General features: G+C 44.4%; 2 protein-coding genes across 3 annotated transcripts in view; both read left to right on the forward strand.

Annotated features, from left to right (window-relative positions):
• On the forward strand, nt 1–5,919 carry BLOC1S6 (biogenesis of lysosomal organelles complex 1 subunit 6). Its single transcript, XM_083711983.1, has 5 exons — nt 1–187; nt 1,900–2,044; nt 2,240–2,327; nt 3,439–3,525; nt 5,192–5,919. Exons 1-5 carry the CDS (start codon nt 124–126, stop codon nt 5,309–5,311), a joined length of 504 nt encoding a protein of 167 aa, XP_083568109.1. The 5' UTR covers nt 1–123; the 3' UTR covers nt 5,312–5,919.
• A 4,156-nt stretch (nt 5,920–10,075) lies between these two features.
• The window catches only part of SQOR (sulfide quinone oxidoreductase), a 35,040-nt gene continuing 30,193 nt past the window's right edge, over nt 10,076–14,922 (forward strand). Inside the window, exon 1 of one of the 2 annotated variants that reach the window (XM_083712794.1) lies at nt 10,076–10,362. The gene's annotated coding sequence lies outside the window, so the exon portion shown is untranslated. Of the gene's footprint in view, nt 10,363–10,840; nt 10,865–14,922 lie in introns of those variants that run through there. The other variant, XM_083712795.1, reaches the window with a different exon arrangement.

Consider the following 14,922-nt stretch of genomic DNA (forward strand, 5'->3'; position numbering starts at 1 on the left):
GAGGCTGCTGCCTTTTTGACCGGAAGGCCTACTTCAACTTCTGGCTTTGGCGGGGCCTGGCGTTGCCTTGGCTTCCCCTCGAAAATAAATATCTTGTCTGTCTGTTTCGCGAGGAAGGGAGCGATGAGTCTGGCGGACCCGCTGGACGTGAAGGCGGCTCTGCAGGCCCGAAACCACCCTGCTTTGGGTATGCTGGCCTGGGCGGCAGGGGCTGCCGTTGCGGGGGGTTGGGCTAGATGACCGCCGGAGGTCCCCTCACGGGGCCCTCAAAGTCTGAACGGATTTGATCCGCTCGCTCTTGGTCTGTTTGGGAAGACATCTAATCCGCTCACATAGCTGCGGATCATGCGACAGGAGCCTTCCAGGACCGCAGCAAAAAACGGCTCGCTTCCATCAAACGTCGTGAAATGTATATTAAGCCCGTAATAAAATATCACGGGGTTGCATCCGGCGTTAGCCCTACTCGGAGTAGACCTGTTGAAAACTGGGACATGGCTGGAGAAATCCAGCCAGAAGGACGGAGTATAAATAATGATATTATTATTATTATTATTATTATTATTAGACAGATTAGCGGGTATAAATATCATCATCATCAATAATTGTATTTTATTATTGGCTAACTCGGGTCCCATTAATCTCGACAGGACTGTGCTTCAGTATAACTGTTTGTTGGGATGCAGCCACTCAGTTCTTGAAAGATGCCACCGGGTTTTTTGGGTTTTGTTCCAAAGGATGTGTTTGTTTGTTTGTTTGTTTGTTTGTTTGTTTGTTGCATTGCAATGACATCTTTTAGATATGGCAAAAGAATAAGAGAACTGCTAGAAAGCTAGTGGAAAACCTCCATGTGTCGAGTCCTTATTGCTTCATTTCAATGTAACATGGAGGTTTTTTATGTCCATGTTTCCATGTACTCAACTACTCAAATTAGGGAAAGAGCAAAAATTGACTCTGCTGTAAGCAAGGCCAATTGGATTTAATAATAATAATAATAATAATAATAATAATAATAATAATAATGTTTATGCCCCGCCCATCTGGCTGGGTTTCCCCAGCTACTCTGAGCACCTCCCAACAGAATATTAAAAACATGACAAAACATCAAATGTTAAAAACTTCCCCAAACAGGGCTGCCTTTCGATGTCTTCTAAAAGTCAGATAGTTGCTTATTGCCTTGACATCTGGTGGGGAGGGCATTCCAGAGGGCAGACACCACTACCAAGAAGGCCCTCTGCCTGGTTCCCTGTAACCTCACATCTCGTAGGGAGGGAACTGCCAGAAGGCCCTCGGAGCTGGACCTCAGTGTCCGGGCTGAATGATGGGGGTGGACACGCTTGAGAGCCAAAATAGGTTACCCAACTTGGTTGCAGATAATAAAAAGCATGCTTTAAAAGGTTCTGCTTACCTTTGTTTGTTTGGTAAAAGTGTGTGCGCCTCTTGATTGGTTTGGTTTGTTTGTTTGTTTGTTTTTAAGACTCAAAAGCAGTTTACAAAAGGTGAAACAATAAAATAAAAGTCACAACCGTACTCTAGCAAGTGGCAAAAAGAGTACAGTGCGACTTCACGGGAAAACTGCCAAAAATTGAAGAGATGGGTGGGTGAATTTGCAGGCTGAAGATTGAGAGGTGAGCTTTCTCACCTTGGATAAATGTGGAAAATAAGGTGGCCTTTATTTATGCATGTTGTTCAGATCACCCAGTAATGATCACCACAGCATAAAATAATTTTAGCAGGGGTCTTGCATTACTCTGCTCTTTAGTGTTTAGGGTTTTTAAGTGCTTGTTATTTGGTTGTATTTTGTATGCTTATTCATTGGGGTTTTTAATTTTGTATTTACATAATTAATGTTTGTGTGCACACATATACACAGTTGATAAAAATGCATGACATCTTTTACAGATTCTAATGATAATTCTCCCGATGAAGGATTAATAGAAGACTTCACTGTTATAGACAAGAAAGCTGTGGAGCAGCTAACAGAAGGGCTGATTTCACATTATTTACCTGATCTACAACGATCAAAACTATCCTTAAAAGAGCTAACGTATGTAAACAATCAAAATGCACTTGTTTCTTTTTCTTTCTTTAAAATGCTAAATACAGTAGATTGTAAGGAAAGAATAAGTTTCCTTTTATATTTGACTCTTCTGGCAGGCAGCATTTGCTCTTCACTAAATTCTGTAACTGAATACGTGGTTTTATTGTGAAATATGTGTAAACTATTGCATTCTTCTTTCAGACAGAACCAAGAAGTACTACTAGAAACTCTGCAGCAAGAAATCTCAAAGTTTAAAGAATGTAATTCTGTCCTTGATATCAACATGCTGGTAAGTGTGTTCTGTCAGATATCTGTTTGCTTTTTCCTCAGTTTTAAAGGTCGTGTTTGTACAAAAACACTACAAATGGAATCTTATACTTTGATAAAATCTATGCTACGTGGAGAAACTTAAACACAGGATATAAAATAAAAGCAATAACCAATGCACTGTACTATAAAATAAATAAGACAGTACTGTAGATGATAAAAATTAAAATTATTATTTTTTTCTTATCTGCACTGATGATAGTCATTGTTTGGATGAGGGGTTTTTATCCATTTCCGCAGTCACACAGTCATTCAGTAGCTGAATAATTCACACACAGTTTCCAAACAGTCACAAAAACAAATGAACCGAAAAAGCCTCAAAAACAAAAAATGCAAAATAAATAGCAAAAAAAAGTGCCAAACTTAGCCCATTCCAGAAGTCTGTTTGACTTCCGAAATGTTGGAAAACCAATGTGCAGCTTCTGATTGGTGCAGGCGCTTCAGAAACAACAGCCGACAGCCGCGTCGGATGTTCGGCTTCCGAAAAACGTTCGAGAACCTGAACACTTACTTCCGGGTTTTTGGCGGTTGGAAACTGAGGTACCACTGTACTCCCCATCACACACTGTGAGACTTACTTTTGAGCAAACATATGTAAATGAGAGTGCGGGTCAGTCTTGTTTGCTTGATCTTAGGCAGAGTTAGTCATACCTAAGACTACTGAAATCAACTCTGCATAGAATCCAGGGAATGAGGTGCTTGGGTCATGATAAGAGTGACTTGGAAAGGTTTTTGAGGTTGGCAGCTGGGTTGCAGTAAGATATTTCAATATACTTAAAACAGTGGTTTAAGTGAACATTGCAAGGGCTTCAGGAGTAGCTCTTGATGCGGGACGACCTTTTAAAATAGATGGAAAAATACTAGCTCCCATTTTTAACACACTCTAGCATTGTACATCCCAATCATGCAGGTTTACTTGAAAGTAATTCTCACTGAGACAGTGGAATTTAATTTCCAAGTATGTACGCATTGTATCACAACTTTTCACTTCTTTCAGTAACTTCAGGCAGTGAGTTCCTGATGTTGAAGTTATATGTTCTACTGAATTCTTGCTTTTTTGTTGCTCTCTCAAGTTTTCAGAAGCAAAGTACTATCACAACAAGTTGGTAAACATTAGGAAAGAGATGTTGCTGCTGCATGAGAAAACATCAAAGTTGAAAGTGAGTTTTGTTTCACTTTGACTAACAATGGTTAAAGAATACTGCTTATTTCTTTGTTCTTTGAGGTCTTGCGGATCAAGTTTGATCTTCATGCTCTGCTTTTGCATTATATTTTCATTGGGAACTAGCATTTTCTTAATTTTCCAGTTTTTGAAGTAGTTATCTTTCTGATGAAAGGTTTGTGTACAGCAGAATCCCTAGTACCATTAACGCTACCATGAGGAGAATTCATCAGGCTACCGAAGAGTAGTTACCGTAGTATTATGATATTGCAATCTTGTTAGTATGTTTGGGCTGCAATCATCTATACTTAGTGACACTTACTTCTTTGTTAATATACATGATATCCAGTTGTACATCTCAGATTTAGGTCTCTAATGAATGAAGGTGACAGTCCTATGCTTGCTTAACCAGCAAGCAAGCACCACTTAACAAAACAGAACTTCCCTACAAGTAAGCATACATGGGCTGTATTAAAATTAATTATAGATGCTACCTAATGATGAATTTATCTTCTATTCATACATATGCTAAATATTCAGTCCATATATTGGCTGCTCATAAGTGTTGTTTCAATTGCTGTACGGGTAGGAGTGTATGTAAATATGAATATAGAATCTATTAACAGGTTTTTTATAGAATTATTTGAATTATTTGTGTGTGTTGCACATAATTTTTCCTTAGATAGACCAACAGCACGCCCTGTAATAGCAAACTCAGGTGGTGAGGACTGGTAGAAAAAGAATAAAAGCAAGGCTGCTGGAAAATAAAAAGAGGGTACAGTCGTACCTTGGATCTTGAATGAATGGCTTGGCTCCTGAAAAAATTGGCTCCCGAATGATCAAAACCCGGAAGTGAGTGTTCCGGTTTTCAAACGATTTTCGGAAGCCGAATGTCCGGCGCGGCTTCCAATTGTTTGCAGGAACTTTCTGCAACCAATCAGAAGCTGTGCTTTGCTTTCCGAACATTTTGGAAGTTGAATAGACTTCTAGAACGGATTCTGTTTGACTTCCAAGGTACGACTGTATTGTCATCGGCCTCTGTGGGAAGGACCTGTGAGGTTGCGGAAGTATCAACTTAGGGAGAATTCCACACACCCCTAAAAAAGCCTGATGTTGTCTGGGCACACTGAATAGCCATGAAATCCAGTATTGAGTGCCAATTGGAAAAGCAAGTGGGGAAAATGTGTGAGTGGGGAAGAGGACAGGATACTGTGCTTAGAGGGAATGGCTGGCTAAAATCCTGAACAGAAGCACTTCTCTTAGGTCGGATCCACTGTGACATTATGTTGCAAATCCCACTTGGTGTTTTTTTTTGTTGGTTTTTTTGCGTGGGTGGAGTTCTCTGAAAAACCTCAGGAGAAATACAGTGGTACCTCGGGTTAATAACTTAATTTGTCTGTTCTTAACCTGAAACTTCTTAATCTGAGGTACTACTTCAGCTAATGGGGCCTCCTGCTGCTGCCATGCCACTGCCGCACGATTTCTGTTCTCATCCTGAAGCAAAGTTCTTAACCCAAGGTACTATTTCTGGGTTAGCAGAGTCTGTAACCTGAAGTATCTGTAACCCGAGGTACCACTGTAACAAATGGATATCGCTGCTGTGCTGTCAAATCTAATTCTACAGCTTCTGGAAAGTCACGTTCTTTTCTGGCTTTTCGTTTCAGAGAAGAGCTCTCAAACTCCAGCAAAAGAGGCAGAAAGAAGAACTGGAACGGGAGCAGCAACGGGAAAAAGAGCTCGAAAGAGAGAAACAGTTAACTGCCAAACCTGCTAAAAGAACATGAAAGCCGAACATGTATTGGCTTGTCGAACTAATTACACTATTCTCTGGACTTGGTGGGGAGGCCCATGTACGCACCTCATGAACCTGATGTTCTTCCTTGCCAAGAAGTCTATTAGTTCAGTATTAGCGTTTCCAGGTTGCTATTTCCTAATCAGGAAAGCAGGAACAGGGAGCTTACCAGCAGCTCAAGATGCCTTTTCGATTAACGCTATACAGCTTAACGTTGCTGCGTCAGCCTTTTTCTTACTTCCCACAAATAGAATATTGCATTCTTTAACAACATCTTATATGGTCTTAGGTTGGTGCATCCTTGTCCCATGTACGATTGTTTTGTTGATAGCTGACCTCTACCTCATTAACTATAGGCTTAATCTTTAAGTCTGGTTTACAATTCTTGGCTCGTTGATTCTCCCTTCCTGTTGCCGTGTACAAAATAAGCATGGCAGCTGTAGACCGACTAGGAATGAGAAGCCCGCATGACAACCTTGTCCGTTTTATTTCAGCTCCGAGAACAATAGGCACTGCTGGCGAAGTGAGGCTTTTAGATTCAATTATGTCGTCTTCCGATCATGTCAGAATTAAAGTGTGTCTGTAAAAACCCACAGCAAATGAGTGCTCTTGCATAACACTGATTTCAGTGGTGGCAGTAGTGAAGTTTACGTGGCACAACTCTTGGCTCTGCATATGCTGCAGGTTCCTGCTGAAATCGCAAAATGTGGATGATACAGGGCCCTCCAGATGTGGTAATACTACAATTCCCATAAACCCTAATCAGCACAACACAAACAACAGGGATGGTGGGAGTTCTAGTCTAGCAGCATCTCGAAGGCCAAAAGTTCCCCATCTTTTCCATATTTAAACTCCCATGTTTAGAGGGTTGGAGGGTTAGGGCAGGCATCTCCAACCTTCGGCCCTCCAGATGTTTTGGACTACAATTCCCATCATCCCTGAACACTGGTCCTGCTAGCTAGGAGTCATGGGAGTTGTAGGCCAAAACATCTGGCGGGCTGCAGGTTGGGGATGCCTGGGTGATAGTTGGAGGGTTAGGGGTGGGGTTAAGGGAGAGAGCTAGAGGGTTAGAAAGGATTAGAGACATATCTATGGAGCCCCTTGAAAGTTCTTGTAGATTATAACCATTGGTTCCAGCTTTCATAGGGGTGCTCCATAGCAAGTGGTTTTAGAATTGTGGTTCAATATGCATTGCAATGACCTCTTCTAGATATGGCAAAAGAATAGGATGACATCTGAACCGCTAGAAAGCTAATGGAAATCTCCCTGTGTTGAGTCCTTATTGCATCACTTCAGTTTCACATATATATTTTTTTATGTCCATGTTTCTATGCCCTCAACCACTCAAATTATGGAAAGAGCAAAAAATGACTCTGCTGTAACTAAGGCCGATTGGATTTCAAACAATCTTGGGGGCCAAAGTGGGTTACCCAACTTGGTTGCAGATAATAAAAAGCATACTTTAAAAATTAATTTAATTGCGTACTTCTCAGTGAGGAAAAATACCTGATAGATGCTGTGGTTTCCACTTATTTCTAGATAGATAGATATATATATAATTCTAAAGTCCAGGAGGATTTTAATGTTTTTGTTTTGGGACAGAATATGTCCTGTTAAAACACCTTATTTGTAATCAAATGTACTGTAAATGAAATTAGATTGCAGATCTATATATATATAGCTTAATTAATTCCAATAAAATGGAAAAAAATAAAGACACAATATGAAAAAAATAAAGAAACAATTCAACCAACTCCAGTATATCAAATTTCTTTGTCTTTAACTTTTAAAAAAACTTATTATTATTATTATTATTATTATGCCTATTATTTCACTTCCCTCTCCCTTTGGGGGAAGGGTGTGTTCCATCCTTCTTTTCTGTAAGAGCGAACAAGCAAACTTTCATCAGACTTGTGAAATGATGCATTTTCAAACATTCTGAAAGGAAACTTGCAGGAACTTGTGCTAGAGTAATCACAGGCTCAGTGGTTTAGACCTATCTTGGTACTGTCCACACTGACTGGCAGCAACCCGCCAAGGTTTCAGAAAGAACATTCCCCTCCCCCCCCTGCAAATGGCAGGAGCTGCAGGCATGGGAATATTCTTGGTACACAGATGCCCAGGAAGATGCTGCTGTAGCAAGACTGATATGTTATCACTGCCTAACACTACGTGAGCCTTGAGCAGGTTGGCCAGACAAACATGTTGAGTTTACGGATTAATTTAGCCCTAGTACCCCTGAGCTTAAAAGATCAAGAAGCCCTGAGCATGCAAATAATGACAACAAGCTTCTGCACTGCAAGGCACCTATGGAAGTGGGGAAAGATCATGAATCCTGCGTTTGAGAGTGATTGTGCTGTGTCAGTGCCACTAGAGACAGTTTAGGGGGGCGCACTGGGTTCCACACCGCAGGGGGCGCCAAAAGAACAGTGGCGTAGCGTGGGTTGTCAGCACCCGGGGCAAGGCAAGTAATTTGTGCCCCCAACCCGTGGATTTGCGCCCCCTAACCCAGGTGTTGTGCCCGGTGCGGCCGGCCTCCCCTGCACCCCCACGCTACGCCACTGCAAAAGAATGCTGCAGAACAGAGCGTGAGAGGTGGGGGGCTCCAAATTTTACCTTCGCACAGGGTGGTCTAAACCGCCGAGCCTCTTGGGCTTGCTGATCGGAATTTGGCGGTTCGAATCCGCTCAACGGTGGTGAGCTCCTGTTGCTCTGTTCCAGCTCCTGCCAACCTAGCAGTTCGAAAGCACGCTGGTGCAAGTAGATAAATAGGTACCGCTGCGGCAGGAAGGTAAACAGCGTGTCCATGCGCTCTGGTTTCTCTCATGGTGTCCCATTGCACCAGAAACGGTTTAGTCCCGCTGGCCACATGACCCAGAAAGCTGTCTTTGGACAAACGCTGGCTCCCTTGGCTGAAAGCGAGATGAGGTCCACAACCCCATAGCCGCCTTTGACTGGACTTAACTGTCCAGGGGTCCTTTTACCTTTTTTTTTTTTTTTTTAACCTTTGCCACTGAAATTGGAGAGCTCAAAAGTCCTGCTCGGGGTGCAGCAAGGCTGCATTCTCTTCTGGGCAAAAGCCACTAGCTTGACTCAGAAATAAAATTGGAGTGCACCTCCAGGGGTGAATTCAACCCACTGGAGAATCACAGTGCCTGCTGTGGTTGCAGAGACTGGTAACTCCTAACTGCTGCCTCCTATAGGCGTAGCTGGGGGGGCCGGGAGGGCAGCTGCTCCCCTAAATCAAGTAAATCATTACACAATACTCTTATTTATCTGTTTATTTTATACTTTTCAATTTTATACATTTCACTAATTCTACACATTTCACTGATTTTACCATCATTTTGACATTTCAAAAGTTGACTTCCTTCCCCCTCTTTCTGCGGCTCCTTAAATTTATTTTTAATATCTTCTGCATATCCAAATTAACTTAGTTTGCTCATGTATTCATCTCCTGTAAATATATAGTCTTATAAAACTGCAGGTTATTGCAATAATCCTGCCAATGTTTTCATCTGCTTAGAATTTATCTGTAAACATTCAACAAACCATTTCCATTCATATATATATATATATATATATATATATATATATATATATATGCTTTCGTAGATTTTCACGGGTACAGGAATGCAGGTTTTGGTGTCCTCGGGTGTCTTCCCGTGTAAAAGTTGGGGTGTCTAGGCGACGTTTCGACGAGGTCTCACTCGTCATCTTCAGGCTGGTGCTTTCGGCTTCTTGTTACTGGAACAGAGCGGGATCTCAATGTTTGAGTTCCTATAAATACTGTAGAGGGGGTGTGGTGTCTAGCCTCCAATGTTCTGGGCAGAGAGGAAGTTCCCAGGCTAGTGTGCCTTTTCTTCTTTTGTTCCTTAATTACTTGAGAGATACCTTGAGTGATTTCTTGAGTGATATCCTGAGTACCACTTAGGTGGGTCATTAGGTGTGGATTAGTTGCTAAAGTCTTTGTGTCTTGACCTCTTGAACTTTGTGAAGAGTTTTCCTGAGAAGAAAACAGCCATCCTGAGAAGAAAACAGCCATCTTCTCAGGAAAACTCTTCACAAAGTTCAAGAGGTCAAGACACAAAGACTTTAGCAACTAATCCACACCTAATGACCCACCTAAGTGGTACTCAGGATATCACTCAAGAAATCACTCAAGGTATCTCTCAAGTAATTAAGGAACAAAAGAAGAAAAGGCACACTAGCCTGGGAACTTCCTCTCTGCCCAGAACATTGGAGGCTAGACACCACACCCCCTCTACAGTATTTATAGGAACTCAAACATTGAGATCCCGCTCTGTTCCAGTAACAAGAAGCCGAAAGCACCAGCCTGAAGATGACGAGTGAGACCTCGTCGAAACGTCGCCTAGACACCCCAACTTTTACACGGGAAGACACCCGAGGACACCAAAACCTGCACCCGAGGACACCAAAACCTGCAACTTTTACACGGGAAGACACCCGAGGACACCAAAACCTGCATATATATATATATATATATATATATACACACATATACACACACATATGTGTGTGTGTGTGTGTGTGTGTGTGTGTGTGTGTGTGTTATCTTGATTTCTTATTCTTCCGGTCTTCCTTAGCCACACGGGGTCCCTTCCAACTCCACGATTCTACGCGAACTGTGTTAATTCCAGTGTTAATTCCAGTGGGCCTACTCTTGAGTAAAACTGAGTCGGGTGCAACCCATTGCCAGCCAATAAAAGAGGGTGTGCGTGTTTACAGCTAACTCCATGCAGTCCAGAGTCTAAAACCACCTAAGCGCACCGGCGTTTCTGGAGCGCCCAGAATTTATTGCGCAGGGAAACATCATGCCGGGGCGCAAGGTTGATCCGGAGAGGGAGCGGCGTTTGTTTGCCTTCAGCCCCGGCCTCCGCCCGGCCCCTCCGGACTCTTCCCTCTGATAGGCGAAAGAGCAGCTCTTGCGCAACAGGCGGGCGGAGGCTGCGCAGCCATCGGCCATCAGCTCTGAAATTAAGGAGAGCAGAACTGGGAGGTCAGTTTCTCTCCCTCTGGCTGGTGAGTTTCCTTTCCTGGGGGGATCAGGGTTGAAGTTGCCTGCTTCTTTCTTTCTTTCTTTCTTTCTTTCTTTCTTTCTTTCTTTCTTTCTTTCTTTCTTTCCTTCCTTCCTTCCTTCCTTCCTTCCTTCCTTCCTTCCTTCCTTCCTTCCTTCCTTCCTTCCTTCCCTCCCCCCTCTGCGCTTTTAACAGCTGCGCCAGGTGGAAATTCAACTGGTGAAGCTCCGCCCGTCGCCAGATCTTGTTTTTTCCGCCAGCAAAACTCCACCGGGGGAGTTTGAGGGGTTTGGAGGGAAATGAGGAGCAGCAGGGCAAGAGGATTTTCGGCTTGGGATCAGAGGTGGGGGGAACTGGGGTTCCCATCAAGCCCAGGTAGCAGGGCCACTGGTCAGGGATGATGGGAGTTCAGGAATAACTGGAATAACAGGAATAACTGGTTTCCTTCTTGACAAATGGGACAGAAGAGAGTGTTTCTGAGCATGTGGAGATTTGGCTGCAGCCCAGTAAGCTACTACGTGGTGTTCACAGAGTAAAATAAAATCATATTCAATTTTATGAGATTTTGTTGGTTAATAGTTAATGAGAGCAATATTTCTCATGTATGGGGGGGGCGGGTTCCTTTCATTTTTGATTTATTTCGGGGATGTGTGTATTTGACACAGCGAGGCTCCATGTTAGGAGAAGCTTTCTTTCCTGGGTGACTGGAAAGGGTTGTGACTTCTAAGTGGCCACATTTTACCTGCAGTTTCACATCATTTGATATCTATTATTAGTATTGGTATTAGTACAGTGGTACCTCTGGTTAAGAACTTAATTCCTTCCAAAGGTCCGTTCTTAACCTGAAACTGTTCTTAACCTGAAGCACCACTTTAGCTAATGGGGCCTCCTGCTGCTGCTGTGCCGTCGGAGCACAATTTCTGTTTTCATCCTGAAGCAAAGTTCTCAACCCGAGGTACTATTTCTGGCTTAGCGGAATCTGTAACCTGAAGCATATGTAACCTGGAGCATCTGTAACCCGAAGTACCACTGTATTTGGGAAAAGAAAAAGGCTGCAGAGTCAACCCTACACAAATCCAGAGTGGAGTCCCTAAGACAGGTGGATGCTGCCTTGTACGCCAGTGTGGTGTAGTGGTTAAGAGCGGTGGACTCGTAATCTGGTGAACCAGGTTCGCGTCTCCGCTCCTCCACATGCAGCTGCTGGGTGACTTTGGGCTAGTCACACTTCTCTCAGCCTCTCAGCCTCACTCACCTCACAGAGTGTTTGTTGTGGGGGAGGAAGGGAAAGGAGAATGTTAGCTCCTTTAGTGATAAAGCAGGATATCAAATCCAAACTACTCTTCTTCTTCTTCTTCTTCTTCTTCTTCTTCTTCTTCTTCTTCTTCTTCTTCTGGCAACTCCTTCAGCCAAGCTGGTACCAAACATATTGCTCTGTTTTCCTTTGAACCACATCAGTGAGGCTGAGAGGGGGATCTTATTGTCTGGGCAGCCCAGGATTGCTCCCCGGGGAGGTCAGTTTGGGGCTCCCTACACCTACACAGCGGTTTGACTTCGCCCCTGGAGCAGCGCTCTGTTGTCTTTCGAGACCGACGGATGCCAACAAGATTGGTTTTTAGATTTGCAAAGTGCTTACTGGCCTCAAGCGGTATACAGTGGTACCTCTGGATATGCACACCTGTGGTTGCATATCCTTCAGAATGTGAACACGGCAAACCCGGAAGTATTTTTCCGGCTTTTGCCCCGTGCGCATGCACAGAAGCGCTCTACTGCGCCGTGCACATGCGCAGAACAGGCACCTCCGGTTGCGAATTCCTCGGGATCCGACTGGAGCTCCGGAACGGATCACACGCGCAACCAAATGTACCACTGTACGAATAAATACAGAAATATTTACAGAAGCAAAGTTCTTAACCTGAGGTAATATTTCTGGGTTAGTGGAGTCTGTAACCTGAAGCGTATGTAACCTGAAGCGTATGTAACCTGAGGTACCACTGTAATGGGGAAGGCTGTGCTGCTTGAATTGCTGCCTTTACTACCCTTTTTTAAAAATAATAATAATAATATAGCATTCCTTTCAGAAAGTGGTGATAACCCTAGAAGTCAGTATCTATTGACCTTTACAGTCAAATTGCATTGCACACCTTTCGAAAGAGCTGTAGCTTAGTGGCAGAGCATGTGCTTTGTATATGGAAGGTTCTGGGTTCAATTCCTGGCATCTCTCGTGAAAAGGATAAAGTGGCAGGTGATAGGATTGTTGCTGCTAGTCCGAGTAGGCACTGCTGGGCTTGATGGAGCCTGGTGAAGGCACTTCCTCTGTAAGGAAATGTGTACAGGACTGCAGCAGAATGGTTTATTGAAACCCCAGGGTGTGGCATGGATGCTAAATAAACAAACTTAGGACCGTTGGCCTTGGATAATCAAATATAAGCTTACATCAACTTCTGTTCTGCCCTTCCCTGTGGCAGGAAAAGCTTATCTTGTGCAAGAAAAGGGCAGATAGGCAGCTTTTATGAAAGGGGTGGGGGAACCTCAGCGCCCCGCGCCACTAGCCTTTATGGGTAAGACGCCCCTGCATATTTTGTTATGTGCAAATGGCTTTAGATACCTCCTAGGTCCATAAACTAGGGTTAAACCACAGAGCCTAGGACTTGCCGATCAGAAGGTTGGCAGTTCGAATCCCTGCGATGGGGTGAGCTCCCGTTACTCAGTCCCTGTTCCTGCCCACCTAGCATGCCAGTGCAAGTAGATAAACAGGTACCGCTGCAGTGGGAAGGTAAACAGCGTTTCCGTGCGCTCTGGTTTCCGTCACGGTGTTCCATTCTGCCAGAAGTGGTTTAGTCCTGCTGGCCACATGACCCAGAAAGCCACCTCCTTCAGCCTGAAAGCGAGATGAGTGCCGCTACCCCATAGTCGCTGTTGAATGGTCTTAACTGTCCAGGGGTCCTTTGCCTTTTACCTTTACCTATCATGGAGGAGGGAAGCAGGTGGCGCTGTGGGCTAAACCACAGAGCCTAGGACTTGCTGATCAGAAGGTTGGCAGTTCGAATCCCCGCGACGGGGTGAGCTCCCATTGCTTGGTCCCAGCTCCTGCCAACCTAGCAGTTCCAAAGCATGTCAAAGTGCAAGTAGATAAATAGGTACCTCTCCGGCGGGAAGATAAACGGCGCTTCCGTGCGCTGCTCTGGTTCGCCAGAGCTGGCCACATGACCCGGAAGCTGTATACTGGCTCCCTTGGCCAGTAAAGCAAGATGAGCGCCGCAACCCCAGAGTCAGCCACGACTGGACCTAAAGGTCAGGGATACCTTTACCTTTACCTATGTCCATAAAATACCACATAGCATATATTCAACACAAAAAACAGTGACAATTTGTTGTTGACAAAGGACAGCTGGACATATAAAGGGGCTGCATTACCTTCAGTAGCTTAGGGCCTCATCAAACCTAAATCCGGCCCTGACCATGATCAACTCCCGCCCGAAACCTACGTCCCCACTGTCGAAGGATGTGTGGATCCAGAATTGGCCTCCACAGTCACTTACAGACTCACAGTTAAAACTGTGTTTATCAGTGGCGTAGCGTGGGTTGTCAGCACCCGGGGCAAGGCAAGTGATTTGCGCCCCCTAACCCATGGATTTGCGCCCCCTAACCTGTGGATTTGTGCCCCCTAACCCTAACCCCCAGATGTTGCGGCGGGCCCTCCCCCCGCACCCCCCACGCTACGCCACTGGTGTTTATGGAAGACAATCTTACTCGGCTACGAGTGATCGCCAAAGAAGTAGATGTAAGTTCAGGCTCAATGGCCTGGGTCTGCACTAAGAGGCAGCCGAGATGGTCCCCAATCCCTGCTAAATAGCTCCTTTTGCAGCCTTTTGCTTACTTGGCATTGAGTTGGGCTGTATGTAGCATAAACAAGACCTTGGAGGACAACGTCTCTGCTTTACATCAAACATTCTCGCTGTCCAGAAGACGCTTTTATATGTGTGTTTACCTGACCTCTGACTGCTGTCTCTGCAGCTATAATTCTTCCAAACTAAACATATCACCATTATGGTCTGTAGGGGTGGGATGAAATAGAAGGCCAAGTTTTCCTGATTTCCATCATCTGTCTGCTATCACATGTTGTGCCGTAGTGCAGAGCATAGGTTCTCCCTCACTCCAGTTTCACGCTGAGAAAAGGTGTTGTTGTTGTTGTTTAGTCGTTTAGTCGTGTCCGACTCTTCGTGACCCCATGGACCAGAGCACGCCAGGCACTCCTGTCTTCCACTGCCTCCCGCAATTTGGTCAGACTCATGTTTGTAGCTTCAAGAACACTGTCCAACCATCTCATCCTCTGTTGTCCCCTTCTCCTTGTGCCCTCCATCTTTCCCAACATCAGGGTCTTTTCCAGGGAGTCTCCTCTTCTCATGAGGTGGCCAAAGTATTAGAGCCTCAGCTTCAGGATCTGTCCTTCCAGTGAGCACTCAGGGCTGATTTCCTTAAGAATGGAGAGGTTTGATTTTCTTGCAGTCCATGGGACTCTCAAGAGTCTCCTCCAGCACCATAATTCAAAAGCATCAATTCTTCG

This window comes from Podarcis gaigeae, assembly GCF_964106915.1.
Source record: "Podarcis gaigeae genome assembly, chromosome: 14".
NCBI lineage: Eukaryota > Metazoa > Chordata > Lepidosauria > Squamata > Lacertidae > Podarcis > Podarcis gaigeae.